General features: G+C 42.1%; 1 protein-coding gene and 1 long non-coding RNA gene across 2 annotated transcripts; both read left to right on the forward strand.

The window, feature by feature from the left end:
• Positions 1–3111: 3111 nt before the first annotated feature.
• Positions 3112–5350, forward strand: LOC112571079. The gene is made up of 4 exons (XR_003100746.1): positions 3112–3155; positions 3675–3738; positions 4419–4486; positions 5157–5350. It is a non-coding gene; the product is annotated as an uncharacterized LOC112571079 (long non-coding RNA).
• Positions 5351–12543: 7193 nt separating this feature from the next.
• LOC112570816 (N-acetylated-alpha-linked acidic dipeptidase-like protein) lies at positions 12544–15516 on the forward strand. The gene is made up of 3 exons (XM_025249449.1): positions 12544–12844; positions 14536–14783; positions 15161–15516. The coding sequence occupies exons 2-3, from the start codon at positions 14545–14547 to the stop codon at positions 15480–15482; spliced, it is 561 nt and encodes a 186-aa protein (XP_025105234.1). The 5' UTR covers positions 12544–12844; positions 14536–14544; the 3' UTR covers positions 15483–15516.
• Positions 15517–17847: the final 2331 nt, after the last annotated feature.

Genomic DNA, 17847 nt, shown 5'->3' on the forward strand with positions numbered 1-17847 from the left:
TCATAGATTGTATACGTTGCGAGAAATACAGAGATAGCTTGAGGTTATGTCTGGCTCTGGAGCTAAAATAGTTCAGTCTCATAGCTAACGTCGACTATCAGATAGAGACTAGGAAATGAGAGAATGATACGACAAACTATGCATAAGGTGGAAGAGTATTGTTATTAGTAGAGAATGGCAGAGAACAATCTATTTACGATTGATGAAAGTTCAGGATGGCTTGCAAAGTTAAAAACGGATGAGAATGATTGACAAGCGATAGAATGAAAAATATAGAAAATCATTAATTTATAAACCCATGAAAGTTTGTTTTAGCATTTTTATCGACGTGAACACATAAAATAAAAAGGCCTTTACTTTCTTCAGTAATCAAATCTGAGTTTTTTTCAACCCGTCAACTCGGTTACTACCTTTGTACAGATCTCTGATGTAGAGGTTTCATTAGTCAAGTTAGGATATTATGTCTGAGAAACTGAGTAAATACGAAATATTTGGTATTTTGCGACGCACACATGAACTAGCCAAAGCCAAGTAGTAAGCAGAGTATTTTGAAAATTAAAGATAAACATTGAACTTTCACAACGTTTAAACAAGCCAAGCAATATAAGCAGAGCTATTATTAAATTCACTGTTGTATGTAGCCACAGTTATCGATACAACGAGAGCAGCACACCAACACCTTTGCCAACATACCAGAACGCCATGGGCTATGGAAGGGCGAGTACTTCTCAGTGAGTTTGAAAATATCGAAAAAACTTTTCAGGATTAGAGACTAAAATATAACTTTTGTTGTTTTCCTTTGGTGTGTGTCTTTTTCAATCGCTTGTTTTCGCATATCTATTCTTATTATTGAGATTATTCTCTTGGACTAATGGCTTGGAATAGCGCCTAGATGTCGTCATATTTGTTTCATCTGACGTCTTCTTGGTGCTGAGCTTGTGCCGTGTCTGCCACTGACGTCTGGAATGAGGTGCATCTTACGTGTCGGTGTTACGGTTCCTTTTTGCTTGTATTCGTTCTATATCTTTGGCTGCGGTGTTTTGTGCCTGTATGCGGACGATGCCCTTTGGTTTTGGGGTTATGAAATTGCATTGCGTTATGTATGTACCTTAATTAATAGGCGTATAGTACTATGCAAGGATTGTCAGTATGGACTCCTTTGTCTTCATTTGTCATCATCTGGGCTGTGGTTCCTGTGATTTGTGACGCTCTTTGAGATGTGTCATAGGGCGAGGATGTAGCACCAACTTATATTTTATCATTATGCTCTAAGCTGTTCATCACCTCATGCTAGTGTCCTTGGAAGGCCTTAGTGCTAGCTACATAATTTGAGATAATACGCAGCTTGGATTGATTAAGGGTCCGCAAAGTGACCTCAGTGTTACATTGTGTTTTGTGTCAGCGAACTTTACGAAATCAGAGAAATGCAAGGAGATCGAAGTTCCCAAGACTGGAGAGTGGTTGAACATCCCTACAGGCTGGGCCCAGGGCTTACTCCTGGACTCTCACTTCGCATGAAGGTTAACACACAACTACAGCATTAGAAGGGTGGACAACGTGATAGCGCTGACGTTGAAGGGAGACGTGGAGCCTGGTAAGAAAGCAGCACATTGCATTGCAGGAACCATCTTGTTTTGTTTTCGGATGAAACACTACGAGTAGTTCAGTTGATTGTTTTTAACTTTATGACGACGACTGTGGTTTGATGTATTTTTTAAATGACAGACGCGCTACGTGTTGATGGGGAAACCACCGCGACGCCTGGGTGTACGGCTCCGTTGATCCTTCAGGCGGAATGGCCGTCATGATGGAGGTGGCAAGAGCTATGGGCCAGCTGTCAAGAACAGTGAGTATGTCAAAGTTGAGCAAACAGTGCAAATCCCCAAATTGAAAAAAGCTAAAAATTGTTCAATAGCATCTATGTTAACAAATCTGCTTTTTATTACCTTCCTTCAAGGTCCAGGGACCAGTGTTTAGGCCGTAATCTTAAAACGGTTCGATACCCATGTGACGTAATTTAATTTCCCCATTTGATGAACGAGTAACTGACCCAGTAGAGAGGTGGGGAAGGTAATGAAGCCATGTGAAGGAGATGGACACTGCTCATGACACTCAGCCCTCAATGTCTATTTGTTAGCGGTTCCTTTACAGTTTCCTCTCTGGCATGCAGAAGTGACTTTTAGTGTGTGTGTGTGCGCGCACGCACCTGGCGCATGCGAGAACGATCACAGATGCTCTGGTGGTTGGATGTAGTCTTATCTAAATTTTAAATAATAATAATAATACCAGCAACAACAACTTAATGCGCTGCACACGAAAGACTATAAAACGAACCTATGGTCAGCTTACAAGAAATTTAAGCGTCAGACAATTGACAAGACCATGACAAAAACAATAAATAAGTGAATGAATGAAAACATGAGTAGTGAGCGGAGCAATGCTCTTGATTACGCAGGTAATTCTTCAATAGACGGGTTTGAATCTGGCATGAAATCGTAAGCAGACTTCGAAAAGACTAGAAAAGAGAACTCCAGTTAGCTTGAGAAGGAAAAAAAAGCAAATGTCGAATTTCTCGCTTTACACGTACACAGAGAAGAGTACATCAGAAGAGACTCTAGTGGTCAGGGTGTTAGTAGCCTCAGACACGTACCCGGCAAGGCCGTGAAGACAACGGTAGCACCGTGTGGCCATCTTGTAATCACTGTCATCTCGACTGACAGCACTGAAGCTCACGTAGGAGGGAGGGCACCATGGTCTGCTAGTCACCTACGAAGACAACACGAGCGGCATCAGTATGAACACTTTGAAGTTGCTCCAGTACGCGGTTGGCGATAATCCACAAGTTGCAATAATCCACCAGACACAACAGATATCGAATCTTTGAGGAAATGATCAAATTCTTTGTGATCTCCCTGTGAAGTTCGGCTTTGTCCTTCACGTTATTGACCTCTGACGGAGGTACAGTGTTGCCCTCGCTAACGACAGGTGGAAACGCACGCACGTCCAACCTTTTACATCACGGGTTTACTTCATATCACACGGTAACAAAGTTACTTCGTGCATTTTGCAGAGAGATGGAGGCCACGCCGTTCTATCATGTTCTGTTCCTGGGAGCGGAGGAGTATGGACTTATTGGTTCTAGTGAATGGGCGGAGGTAACAGTTCCAGATTTCTTTGTTTACTATTGTTTACTAGTAGCCATTTTGTATCTCCGCATATTCTAGACATCAGTCTGTTACCCGTAACCTTTTTGTTCTTTTTCTGCGCCATTATTGTAATGAGCAAACTTATAGTCACATTTTTCGGAATTGAAAAATATGGATTAAAAAAAAGAGTAACACTTTATTTTCTGTCTGTGCACCTGTCTGCATATCGGAATAACAGTGCGAGCGTGCCTGTGTGTGCATATGTATATATGTTTGCAAAATAAGGTGAGCAATATGATCCTGTGCACATTACGGAGCTTCAAGTACTAATACATTATAATAGTACATACTGTATTTTGTACCAAACAGGCATATCAACAGGTTCTAAGCTATTTAAACTTCGAAAAAAATCTACATTTAGTGATGACATCATCAAACTGAATAAGCTTGAAAGCTAGAAGCCTGTACTTTGAGTCAGTTTGTACGAATTTTGAAAGATTAGGATTCTCTACATTCCTTTGTCTGCAGCAATATGTCAAGTCGCTGGGGGCGAGAGCTGTTGCTTACCTCAATATTGATGTCGCTGTGGGAGGTACGTGCGACAGTCAGAATAATGACGTAGTGTGACATCAACAGGTGGCATAATGAGGTAGTATGAAATCAACAGGTAGCATAATGACGTAGTATGACATCAACAGGTAGCATAATGACGTAGTACGACGTCAATAGGCAGGACATAAAGCGTACTGTAACATAAACGGGAAATATTATGAAGAAAACTGCTTTCTTATTGCAGTGGGTTCCCTGATTGATTAATTAGTACTTTAACCGAGCGGTAATTTCTCAATATGGGGAGAAATAATTAGGGGGAGGAATGCTGCATTCCTTAAAAACCAAGCGTAGGGCCAGATGTGAGTGACCTGAACCCAAGTCCTAAGGATCTTCAAGATAAAAAAAATAAATAAATAAATAAATAAAAAACTGATTTGTCTATTTGATACCCACATTTTGCTAACTCAAGTCGGAAAGTTTTGGCAAAGTTAGAAATTTAAGAGACATTTTGTTGAAAACCAGCAAACACTCAAACTAAAAGCGTGTAAAGGTCTAATACACATCTAATACACAATACACAATCTACACATCTAATACACAAATAACAACTTGAATATTGTTTACACAGAGCTGGAGCCACCATTACTAGGTTTATATACAAAACTACAAGAAAACGTATCTACCTCACGTCTGATGGTAGATCTGATGTGTTATTTTCAGGTAACTTTTCCCTTTATGCTTTGGGGACACCCCTGATGTACAGAGCTGTTTATGAGGCTACCAAAAAGGTAACTGCTTAACCTTTGTGGGTTATTGAAGTTAAAATTCCTAAAGGTCAACGACACAGGTATCAAGATTATTCATGTATAAGGTTCATGTATATTTCAAGACTACATGGACAGCTGGTGCTTTATGTTGATTAGTCATAGGCCTGTCTTCTTTCTGTGCATGGTGATGTTTGTAGGCGTGTATCCGTATGCATTAAATGCCCTTGAAAACATAAATTTTATGAAGTAAAATGTACGCTGCTCCACACACAATTAGCTACACACAATAATGACAATAATGATAATAATAAAGAAAGAGAATAGGAGAAAAAAAGTAGTTGTAGCGTTGGTAATGCTCGCAGTGCACACGTGATCTCAACATTCGGGGTTAAAGAAATGCGGAATGATTTTTGATTGGTTCTTATGTTTTCATTACCAATGTGCAGCATCCGGCTTAACCATCTAAGAAAAACACATAATTTCTTATCACGTTTTGATAAGCTCATTTATTTACAGTTGTAAAACATACGAAGTAGCATGCGAACTGAAACCTTAGTACACATTTCAAAAACCACTTCCCAGAAACTGGTTAAACGGTCAAAAATGGCGTCACTCTGTTGTTGAAGGCATGATATATTGACTTCACTCTATTGTTGTGAGTATATTATTTCGTGTCCATGCGTTGTTGTAGGTGCCTAATCCTAGCGAAGAAGAAGTCAGTCAGAACAGACCTTCTGTGTACGACACGTGGGTTCACTCATTCCCATGGACCTCCGCTGGCCTTGACCTGCCTTTGTAAGTCAACCGTAGTCTCGTAGCTTTTAGGCACAATTGTATATTTGTTTATTATAACACATTGGTTTAGAAATACTGTTCTTTACTGCTATTATGACTGCCATATGCTGGTTTCTTTTCCCGTGGGTTAAATTAGGTCAGATTGACTTTAAGTTCAGTGTTCCGGACTCAAAACGTGCTCAGTGGGGTAGCGCAACAGAGCAGACAGTGTGATTGTTGACTGAAGACATTTTCATCTCACAATCAGGGCCGCCGAGAGCCAGCCCGGGCCCCGGGACAGACGACCTCTCCGGGCCCCTTGTACTTGTAATCGTAAATTATTTTCCCAGTATATAATGTATGTTTACAATTCGAATCTCAATATCTACACTTCATTCAGTAACGAAATATAGACTGCAAACAGTAGGACAAGTGCACTAGGATCTACATCACTACTTGAACATAAAGTTGTTTACATGCGAGTGGTTAGTAAATGAGGACAAATGATGTTAAAGGATCAGACTTGTAGCACTCCGCTCCACAGACACCCCCCCCCCTTTAGTAAGGACTGTTACGTCAGCAGCGATGTCAAAACCTCGACAGATTAGAACAACGGGTAGATGTATGACATCGCCTTTGTGTTCTAAGTGCTGCGAGTTTGTACTAAGCTCACTGACGTGCAAGGAAATGTTCTCTATGTAAATGATTTATACTTCTACATGTAAAGAGGAAGAACCGAAGAAGTAAATGCCTAAACAAGTCTTCATCGAGTGTCGTTAATAACCTCATTAAAAAAGTGTTTGCTGCGACGAACAGCAGAGCACATCAGTTATCATTTTTATCAACTTACATAACAAACACGCAGCACCTATCGAAAGTCCCTTCCTATATTATTCCTTTAGCAAAACCGCACGCGCGCGCGCACACATACACACACACAATAACTACACACACGCATGCTGTTACACGTAAACAAATATCTGAACTGAACTGTCGCCTTCAGACTCTTTAAAGCAGAAATTTTGAATTCATCCAACTTTTTACGAAGCATAAACTCGGTCGACTTCAACCGCCATCAGTCACTAGCCGTTAAAATACCTGCTAAGTTTTAGAAAACAAAGCAACTGTTTTAAAGACTAGTTAGCTAGTAAGTGTTAATACTTTTAATATTTAAGGAGATTAGAAGGTTTTGTAAAAATGACAGAAAAATAGAAATGTTTAGCATATTTTAGCTGAATCGTAATAGTTCCTAGAACAAAGTTATACAGTACTAATATTGTCATTTTACCTGCTGACTAAAAACTTTATGAGCTTTTCTCACAAACTTCATTATTGTCAGTCAATTTGAGACGCTAGTCACTCTCATTGACACTGATGTTCCTGCCTTGTCAAATGCTATTTGCCAATAAACTCGATTACTATACTGTATGGTAGTGTGCGACATCGCAGTTAGTGGGGATGGAACGTAGCACGCACACAGGGAGGGTGGAGGCTGGCAATGTGGGGGTCGGGTGGTCGCTGGCCGGGTGACAGCCACGTGACAGAGGGAAGGTGTGAGGGGGTCGACTAGCGACAGGATGCAGGTGCGCGGATGTGGATGGATACGCCTAATCAACCATCCAAACAAAGTTATGCAGAGGGCAACCCAGAATCACGAGGTCAGAAGAGTTGGAGGACTTACGGATACATGTATCACCATCTTCAGTGTACCCTGCGCAGCAAACATTCTTCCTGCGATAGGCGAGCTCCGTGACCACTTTGTACGTTGACCTCAGCTCTGTTCTGTAAGCAGCAAATGTTGTTTAACTCGAGATACATGCATACGAAAAAATAGAAAGACGAGACAAAAATGGCGTATCATACGACTACTTCTAAGATGTTAATCTTTTCCTATTCCTTTGGCTAAGGAGCATACACATATTTTAGTTACAGAAGTCTTACAAAACAAGTGCGAGCATGACAACTGTGAAATAGGTCACGAATCACATTGGCATACACAAAACGCATACACTCACATTCACACTTACCACCAGACCTTCCTATATGCACCAGGCCCTCACTCAGACCAGGCCCTCCGTTTTCGTATACTTGAAGGAAATGAGCTACCCCTAAGCTTCTAATGCCAAAGCGAAGAAAGTGATGAATCAAATTTTTTTCTCAAAGTTTTGCACCAGGCCCTCCCTTTGCACCAGACCCTCCCATCGACCTGGAACTTTTGTTAAAAAAAAAAGTTTTGCACCAGGCCCTCCCTTTGCACCAGACCCTCCTCTTTGCACCAGACCCTCCTCTTTGCACCAGACCCTCCCATCGAAGTGGAACTTTTTTTTAGTCTTCTAATGCCAAAGCGAAGAAACTGAATCAAATCTTTTTGTTTTGCACCAGGCCCTCCCTGTGCACCAGACCCTCCCATCGACCTGGAACTTTTGTTAAAAAAAGTTTTGCACTAGGCCCTCCCCCGGGTTTGTTTGCTTTTGTTTTTTGTTTTGTTTTTTGAAAATGGGTTAGAGTGTTGTGCAATTCACATTAATTCACGCAACTGGCTGCGTTCTTCATCGACGTGCGAGTCGAGTGATCCCATCGCCTAAAGTTGTTTCATTTCTTTTCATCTGCTTTGCAACGATATTTGAAAGGTTTCAACAAAATGCGAAATGAATGAAAAAAATTGTACAGCTAGGGAACAGCCACGCGAGAATGTGCCTCTCTTTACACTTTCGCCGATGCCACCCCCGAGGCGAGAGTCCGGGGCGTTACTGAGAGCCTGACTCGGCAAAAGCTTTCCCTCCGGTTTGATAGACTTTTTCAGACTCTCGACGCGGAGGCCAGCTACCCCTCACTAAACCGTTCACTCGGTAGTAGTGACAGGCGGTGTGTAGAAAGGGCATCGACGTAATTACTGGGAATTCCTCGTTGATAAGAAGAATTTCAAGCCCCCAATCCCTATCACGAAGGACGTTCAAGGGGTTCGCACTGTTTTCAAAGCATGGTCACATCCACCTTGATTCCTTCTAAAGGCAGCCAGACCTGTTATTGCTCAATCTCTTGTGGCTAAACGCCACTTCTCCCTCTAAGAAGTTAGCACCGATGCGTGAAGAATCGGTGAACTATTTAACAGGCTAGAGACTCGCCCGTTATCGGAATTAATCAGACAAATCGCTCCACCACCTAAGAACGGCCATGCGCCACCACCCACCGAATCAAGAAAAAGATATCAATCTGTCAATGCTTACAGTGTGCGGACTGGGTGTGTTTTACCGTGTTGAATCAAATTAAGCCGCAGGCTCCACTCCTGGTGGTGACCTTCCGTCAATTCCTTTAAGTTTCAGCTTTGCAACCATACTTCCCCTGGAACCCGAAAAATTTGGTTTCAGAGTCGATGAAGCGACACTTGCACAACGCTAGTTGGCATCGTTTATGGTCAGAACAATGACAGTATTTAATCGTCTTCGAACCTCTGACTAGTTCTTGACTAATGAAAATATGCTTGGCAAATGCTTTCGCAGTTGTTCGTCTAGCGAAGACGACCCTGCGAAGAGCCGCGCACGCTCAGGCTTCGCGCAGTGACCGTCGCGAGACGAACCGCACGACCATGCCTCAGATGCAACTACGAGCTTTTTAAGCACAACGACTTTAATATACGCTATTGGAGCTGAAATTACCACGGCTGCTGGCACCAGACTTGCCCTCCAATAGATCCTCGTTAAAGGGTTTAAAGTGTACTCATTCCAATTGCGGAGCCTCAAAAGAGTTCCGTATTGCTATTTTTCGTCACTACCTCCCCGAGCTGGGATTGGGTAAGTTGCGCGCCTGGTGCCTTCCTTGGATGTGGTATCCGTTTCTCATGCTCCCTCTCCGGAATCACACCCTGATTCCCCGTTGTCAACATGGTAGGCCTATCACGTACCATCGACAGTTGATAAGGCAGACATTTGAAAGATGCCTCGCCGGCTCGAGGCATGTATTAGCTCTAGAATTGCCACAGTTATCCAAGTAGAAATGGATCATCTAAGGAACCTCGACTGATTTCATGAGCCATTCGCGGTTTCACCGTACGAGGCATGGCTTAATCTTTGAGAACAAGCATATGACTACTGGTAGATGTTGGGTGTACACGTAACCGACTCCCACGAAGCAGTCGCCGCTGGAGCGCGGGTCCTGCGTTCGCGGGTGCTTTTCGCTCTTGCAACCGAATCATCGGTTCAAATTTTCAACGTGCGGAGCGTTCACCCGATCGACACGGGCGCGCTCTTTCACTCGAGACACAGTCAAGCGTTATTCGATACGCCGACGCGGCTGGCCGAAAGGAGCACGACGAACCCCTCTCTCTGCTCAACCAGCCCACGCCTGAGCCGTGGGAAACGCGACAGCGAAAGCCGCGCGAATCGCCAGCGAGCCAACCCGTACCAGACCTTCTTCGGTCCGCTTCGAAACCGGCTCGCAGCAGGACGGGACGCAGACAACGATCACTTTCGACCGAAGGCGTCGCACGCCGAGCGAGCACTCATTTGCCAACACAAAATCCAAAACTGGGTGAGCACTACGTGGCTAATAGTAACCTTTCTCTATTGCCATGTTCACTTTCTTGCGCCTTTCGGCACACCTGCTCCCCATATATATAGCGCCGATTTTGCCCTTCCCTGCCTTGTGCCACGCCTCCCCTTGCACCAGGCCCTCCGCACCAGACCCTCCGCACCAGACCCTCCTGTTCGGTAAACTTGAAGGAAACGAGGTTCCCCTAAGCTTCCAGTACCAAAATGAAGTTACTAATGACTAGAAGTGTGTTTTCAATGTGTTGCACCAGACCCTCCGCTCCAACGAACATTTTACAAGTTTGGCACCATGCCCTCCGCACCAGACCCTCCCCACCTGACCCTCCTCTCGAACGTACATTTTCCAAGTTTTGCACCAGACCCTCCTCACCAGACCCTCCCCTCGAACGAACATTTTACAAGTTTGGCACCAGGCCCTCCGCACCAGACCCTCCGCGAGACACAGTCAAGCGTTATTCGATGCGCCGACGCGGCTGGCCGAAAGGAGCCACGACGAACCCCTCTCTCTGCTCAACCAGCGCGCGCCTGAGCCGTGAGAAACGCGGCAGCGAAAGCCGCGAATCACCACCAAGCCAACCCGTACCAGACCTTCTTCGGTCCGCTTCGAAACCGGCTCGCCAGATGACGGGACGCAGACAACGATCGCTTTCGACCGAGGGCTTCGCACGCCGAGCGAGCGCTCATTTGCAGATGAAAAATACAAAACTGGGTGAGCATTTCATATATAGAAACCTTTATAGCCACGGTCCCTTTCGCGCACCTTTCAGGACGCCTGCTTCCCATGTATATAGCGCCGACCTTAACCATACCTGCCTTGTGCCACGCCTCCCATTGCACCAGGCCCTCCGGGCACCTGACCCTCCCTAGGCACCAGGCCCTCCGGGTACCTGACCCTCCTTAGGCATCAACCCTCCAGGCACCTGACCCTCCCTAGGCACCAGGCCCTCCGGGCACCTGACCCTCCCTAGGCACCAGGCCCTCTGGGCACCTGACCCTCGCTAGGCACCAGGCCCTCCGGTCACCTGACCCTCCCTAGGCACCAGACCCTCCCTAGGCACCAGACCCTCCGGGCACCTGACCCTCGCTAGGCACCAGGCCCTCCGGGCACCTGACCCTCGCTAGGCACCAGACCCTCCGGGCACCTGACCCTCCCTAGGCACCTGACCCTCCCTAGGCACCAGGCCCTCCGGGTACCTGACCCTCGCTAGGCACCAGGCCCTCCGGGCACCTGACCCTCGCTAGGCACCAGGCCCTCCGGGTACCTGACCCTCCCTAGGCACCAGGCCCTCCGGGCACCTGACCCTCCCTAGGCACCAGGCCCTCCGGGCACCTGACCCTAACTCTACCGGCACCAGACCCTCCTATTGAACTGAAACTTCCAAGATGATGGGTGAATTCTCATTTGGTACGGTTATCGGGCTGGGTATTGTTGTGATCGGTTTTTGTCGGTGTACAGAGACACAATGTTGTTCGGAATGCGATCAACTGGCGAAAGGAGAAAGCGTTGCTGCTATGGACAACATTTGTTCAATTTTTCCCCTATTACTTTCCTTTTTTTTTTAACCAGGCCCTCACGCACCAGACCCTCCTCTTCGCACCAGACCCTCCTCTGCACCAGACCCTCCTGTATGCACCAGACCCTCCCATAGCACCAGGCCCTCCATTTTAGTATACTTGAAGGAATCGAGGTACCCCTAAATTTCTAATACCAAAGCGAAGTTAATGACGAGTAAAGTTTTTTCAAAGTCTTTGACCAGACCCTCCTATCTGCACCAGACCCTCCCATCGAACTGGAACTCTCTGAACTGCTTTCAACGCCATCTATCTAAATACTTTCTAGACATGTAGATGAGGCCTCTAGAGATTCCTCCCAACTCCAAGAAACCTTGTAAATATCTACATATTTTTTTCTTAACCATCACTTTTGTACATATCCACCTTTCTTTATGCTTACAACAATTATTTCTATAATTCTTAATTACTTCATTTATGTAGTTAATTTCCTTCCCTGCAAAGGGCGAGGGCTAAATGGAAAAAAACATTTTCTTGCTTATTTTACCTCTCGTAAATAAAGAATTGTCATTGCCACTGTCATTGTCATTGTCAGCAACGTACATTGAGACACACACACACATATGACAAAGAGACACGTATGCTTCTCGTCGTCTGCCCGGGGCCGACGATAACATTTTTCCACAACATCTTGACACACATGCGCAGATCATCTTTTAGTGAATTCTGTTATCACAGTTTGGTACTTTCAAACATGAACAACGACTAGCTTGACAAGAACTGCTATATCCTAGCGTGAGCTGTTCCTCCATATATGTAACGGCATGGTGTTATGACCCATCTTGTAGTATTTAGTATCTTTGTTCTAATTTCCCAAGTTTAAAAAAAATGTTAATTTACCGGAGTAGCAGGCTGGTCGAGTTCCAGAAATGGGATATAACCAAGAACATTGAACAAAGAGACTAAAGACCAAAATTTTACAGAGACGTTGTCTATGATAAAGGGAGAGATATGTTTTGAATCCCTTGTATGTGCCGACTAACACAACAATCCACCTTGATGTACACAATGTACAGAATTTCTGACCTGATACATCAGTTCACTGGTACCTGGCTCATGCGTGAGGTATATGCTCAGGTGGCTAGATATGCAAAGGTATGCAAGAATAGGTATGGGGGATAAAAAGCTCACTTTCTCTGTCACACACACACAAGTCAGAAGCAAACACAGCATCAGGCAGACGATATTTACAGTATCGAAAGCCAAAAAATGCCCAAAGTGCATCAGTTCGTGAAGCCTCGAGACTTTGGGCCTTGAACTGCCGCCCTCGAGATGACACTTGTGCTGTTCATGTTTACTCGGCACGTTTAGGGTACAGTGTGTCTAAACACAGAATGTAAGATGAGCCAATCACGATGAGCCTGTGCTCATGACACCTTCGTGCACACTGCACTGCTAGTCACAGCAGCCTTCCCCGACACCCGACACCCGGCACCCGACACCCGACACCCGGGATCCCTCATGTCAGGAAGCATTTTACACACGTGTAAGTATACGCTGCATCTTGTTAGCTGTCAGTCAAGGTATTTATGATTATTATAAATATATTACAAACCTTTAAATTTCCTCCTCCTCCCCTCCTCTTCCTCATAATCATCATCATCATCATCATTAAAAATTGGCGCAGAAAAGGATTTTTCCCGCTGTCTCTAAACGAATGACGAAAGTTTTATTACTTTTTGTAATTACGAACAAGATTTAATTACGAACAAGAATTATCCACAGGCAACATGGAAGCATTTTCAAAGTGTTACATTTACAGTTTAAAAAGAAACACTTAAACACTGTTTTAATAATGTGTGCCAAATAAATATTTAATATGTAAAAAATTGGCACCCGCTATACAGAAGTAGCAAAAATAATATTTGAAGATTATTTGATTATTTGACATGTATTTGTGATATTTAGGGAGAATGTTTTGATAGTAATGTTTACGGAGCGATTGCAGGAGACTGGAGTTAACTTTCGCCTTTCATGTCCTCGCGCATGTTTGTGTCGTCTGTTACGAATGGCGTAACCGTTGAAGCTGTAGTTGGTGTTGATGTTAAACTACAAAGGCTACAATTAACTATGGTTATAGGAGGTAGTATAGTGGGTGTCCAGACACTTCATCCCCAGACACTTCATCTCCAACGCTTCATCCTTAAAATGAAATTTTAACTATAAAAATTATGAAGCCAGCGAAAAATTTAATTGAAATTCAAATAATTATCTTCATATAAACATCACAATAAGTTTTACAATTAAAATACTTTAACTAATGTTGTAGAGGTTCAAATGACGTTGAAGTTAATAGCAGGATTTAAATATTATTAATGTATTTCAATATTTCTTTTAATTGTAAAACTTACTGACAGATGAAGTGTCTGGGGATTAAGTGACTGGGAACCAGTATAGTGCGGAAACACACACACACAGAGGTGTCGAAAGCACTACTCCTCACACAGACTTTGGAGCACAAAGCACTACACAAAGATTACATGAGAGTTTAAAGCGTGGCTTTAACTTAATGCAATGCTGCGGCACTGCTTTCAAATTGTTTTGCTTTAATAATCATCATCACACCCGTAACTGAAACCAATCGTACCCAGAGAAACCGGTCCACCTACTTATTATTTTTCTAAACGTTTCAGTGAGGTCAGGACTTATGCAGCGTGACGTCAGTGACCTTTACAGTCTAAATTAACCCCGGTTTTAATCATCTTCCTACAAAATAAATATATGAATCCTTGTGTCATTTACCGCTCTACAGACATGCACTCTAAATCAACAACACCCAACAAACAATCTGAATTTAAGAAGTAAATATAATATCTTGTGTAGGACACTGCAGTCGTTCAAGTGGTATGTTCGAAGAGAGGAACTATCGTGGAGGTTGTAGACAATCTGTCTCGACACTAGGATGAAAGTTTTGACCGATGAAGTCTTATAACACGATGTGTAGAGGACATTGATTTCCTCCCTTGTAACGCTTCTTGCAATTGTTGTCACGTGGTAAAGTACACAGATTCATCATTTAATAAATGGATGATTTACAGCACTCTTTAAAGTCGATTTGCATGGTTTGAAGTCCATTAGCGATAATTGCACCTCTTTGAGGCTATAGAATACCCTTGTAGATGAATGAATTTAATATTTGCAAGTCATTGTGCGTGCGTCTCTTTCTTTTCTTTAAAGAACACAACTATGGACAGTGTAGATGATATTTCAAGTACGAAGCAGCGTCGAAGCACAACCCTGGTTTTGGTTGTCATCGCCGTTGCCATAGTGGGAGGCTTCACCATCGGCATTTTGATTGGTCGCTTTGCCACGTGTCCTGATGAGGAAAATGCGAAATACAAAAAGTCGGTGAAAGAAGCGGATTCAACGATAACTGATCTTCTAATGCAGTCTATCAGCGCAGAAAACATAGAAGTAAACTTAAAGTGAGTTTAACTTTTCATTAGATGATGATGATAATAATAATAACAGTAATCCTGCTGCACAAGCATATACATGGACGCCCACGTCAGCTAGTCATTCTTGTATTTCAAAACAAAAGGCGTGCATTCAGAATTTCATTGTCTGGGTGTGCCTTAAATGAACTGGCATCAGGTTCACACTGGGGTCCTAGATTTCCAAAGCTAAAGCAATAAAGGTTTTTTTATTCTGCATGTACGGGAGACAATAAAATGTTTATTTAAGTGTCTCGTACTTGCCGAACAAAAAAACCTGTATCGCTTTAAATAGTCTAACATACTGAAAAGTATAAATCTTTAATCTTTAATATATTTTAGGCTGCCATTCTGTCCTCCTGTCACAGACACCTGACACAGAGTCCTCACATCGCAGGAAGGGACCGCGACTTTGAGCTTGTGGCCTACCTCAAGAGTAAATTTACAGAATATGGACTGGATTCTGTAAAATCCACGCCGTACCAGGTTCTCCTGTCGTATCCAGACAACGAGAATCCCAATACTGTGCTGATTGTGAACAACACAGGCGGGGAGACTATCGTCTTCGACTCCACTTCCACCGAGAGCAACGTCTCTCAACTTGAGGGAGTTATCCGCCCTTTTCTGGCTTACTCCCCCTCTGGTGTAGTCAACGTGAGTGTGAGCACAGACGGGAGTCCTGAGTGCTGACTAAGCGCATCTAAATAGCAATGGAATGATATTTAAAAACGTTTTTTTTTTTTTTTTTTTTTTAATAACATTTATTTTCCATTAACACATTACATTACATGACAAAATCATCCAAATCATATTCCTTGAATTATAACGAGCATACATAACAATATCACAAACATTAAATAGTGCCAGACATTTTTGCCCCCAACATTTTTGTGCAGGACTCTGATTTAAAGTAATTTCAATATACTATCTAGTATCTAACAATTAAACTAGCTTTCTTTTTAACATATATAAACATTTATTCCTCATTTACCTATTAATCATATGGCATATTCTATGTTTAAGCCATTCACTCCATTGCACTATACCATATATAACAATATAAAAGACATATAAGGTAGTGTATATCAACATGTATGAAAGTCTAGTCACTGCTTAAGTTTTGGTCAACAAGTTGCATATAAGGTAGCCAAAGTTGTACAACTTTTTCTTCTTTCATTTCCAGGCGTGCATTAAAAATTTCAATTTTATATCTATATTGCAGTATCTGAATGAATGGTTGCAACTGAGGTGTGGTTTTTTTGAATCTGCAAGAGTATATGTATAATTTAGCAAGTAATAAGATTAAATCCAGTACATCATCTGTCTTAAAGTTATTACTGCATCCAAATAAAACCAGGTGTTCACTTAATATCATCCTTGTCATAATCCCACATTTGTTTGACACATAATTTTGAAAATTTTGCCAGAAATCTTGAACACATTTACATTTCCAAAAAATATGTTGAATGTTTTCTTTTTCACATCTACAATAGTTACAAAAATCATCAATTTCTAGACCCATATTAAATAAAGCTATTTTTGTCCCCAATATTCTATGCAAGACTCTGATTTGGAGCCATTTTAATTTAATATCTTTAATCTTGGCTACTTTCCTGAAGATAATGTGCCAATCTACATTTCTATTTAGTCTTGTATCCCATTTTGAGCAACAGTTAGGCACATGTGTATTAGTTACCATGTTATCATAGTACAGTCTTGCACCTTTCTGTACAGATTGAATTACACTAAGAGTTTTATTTGTATCATAGGCAAGCGGTGATGGATCAGTTGCATTCTCTCTGTCTTGATGCATATATTCCTTTATGGCATCTATGCAACCATTTAGAGAGACAAAATTAATGTTTACATCATATATCCTTTTAACATCTTGACATGATAGAAAATTTCCTCTTTCATCCAGCAAGTGTTTAATTAAATATATCCCTTTGTCTACCCAACTTCTATACAGAAATGGTTTATTCCCAATCTTAATTTTATTGTTACAAAAAATAGGCTCTGATATAATCTCTTCAATATGTTTACACACAACACTTTCTCCAAATATCTCGTACGCTTTTAAAACATCCTTCCAGAAACTATTTACAGTTACAAAAGAGCCAACTGCTGGGCCAAGTTTGTCTAGGTAATTTAACATTTTATGTGAGGACATAATAATCATTTTCCAGCTATGACTGGTTTTCTTTATGTTCCGCAACCATGTTAGTTTTAAGGCATTCATATAAGTTCTAACATCAGGTATGTCAATCCCCCCCTTATATACTTTTTTAATAGACACTTTTCTGCTAATTTTATCCTTTTTTCCACCCCACACAAACTGAAATATAGATTTTTGAATGTTGTTAACAATATGATCTGGGGGATTTGGCAGCAATAACCACAAGTGTGTTAACTTTGACAAGATTAAGGACTTGAGTATTGCTACTCTTCCTAATGGAGTTAACTGTCTTTTCAGCCAAATCTTGTACAATGTTCTAATTTCGGCTAGCTTACTATCATAATTTAACTTTATACATGCTTTTAGATTATTAGTAAACCAAATACCAAGAATTTTGAACTCTCCTGGGTTCCACTGCATCTGTAAATGGGGTAAATACTTAGCTGTTGAATTTGCTTTGCTTCCCAGCCATATTGCACTTGATTTTTCAGTGTTCAGAACTAAACCAGATATTTTTTCAAACAATTTTAATGTATTCATTGATTCTTCAAAAGACTGTCTATCACCCTCTAAAGTCAATTCTGTGTCATCTGCATATTGTACAATTTTAGTTTCGCTATTTTGGATTTTTATACCTTTTATGTATGTATTTTTTCTAATCATAATAGCTAGAATTTCTACACATAAGATGAATATATAAGGCGAAATTGGGTCCCCCTGACGGCATCCTCTTCTAACATAGAACCATTCAGACAATGTGCCATTAACTGACACACTAGACTTGATATTTGTGTAGAAAGTGCTTATCCACTTACAAAACTGTGAACTAAAACCAAAAAAATTCAAAACTTTCAGCATGAAGCTCCAGCTGATACTATC

Source organism: Pomacea canaliculata, linkage group LG8 (genome assembly GCF_003073045.1).
Source record: "Pomacea canaliculata isolate SZHN2017 linkage group LG8, ASM307304v1, whole genome shotgun sequence".
NCBI classification, from domain to species: Eukaryota; Metazoa; Mollusca; class Gastropoda; order Architaenioglossa; family Ampullariidae; genus Pomacea; species Pomacea canaliculata.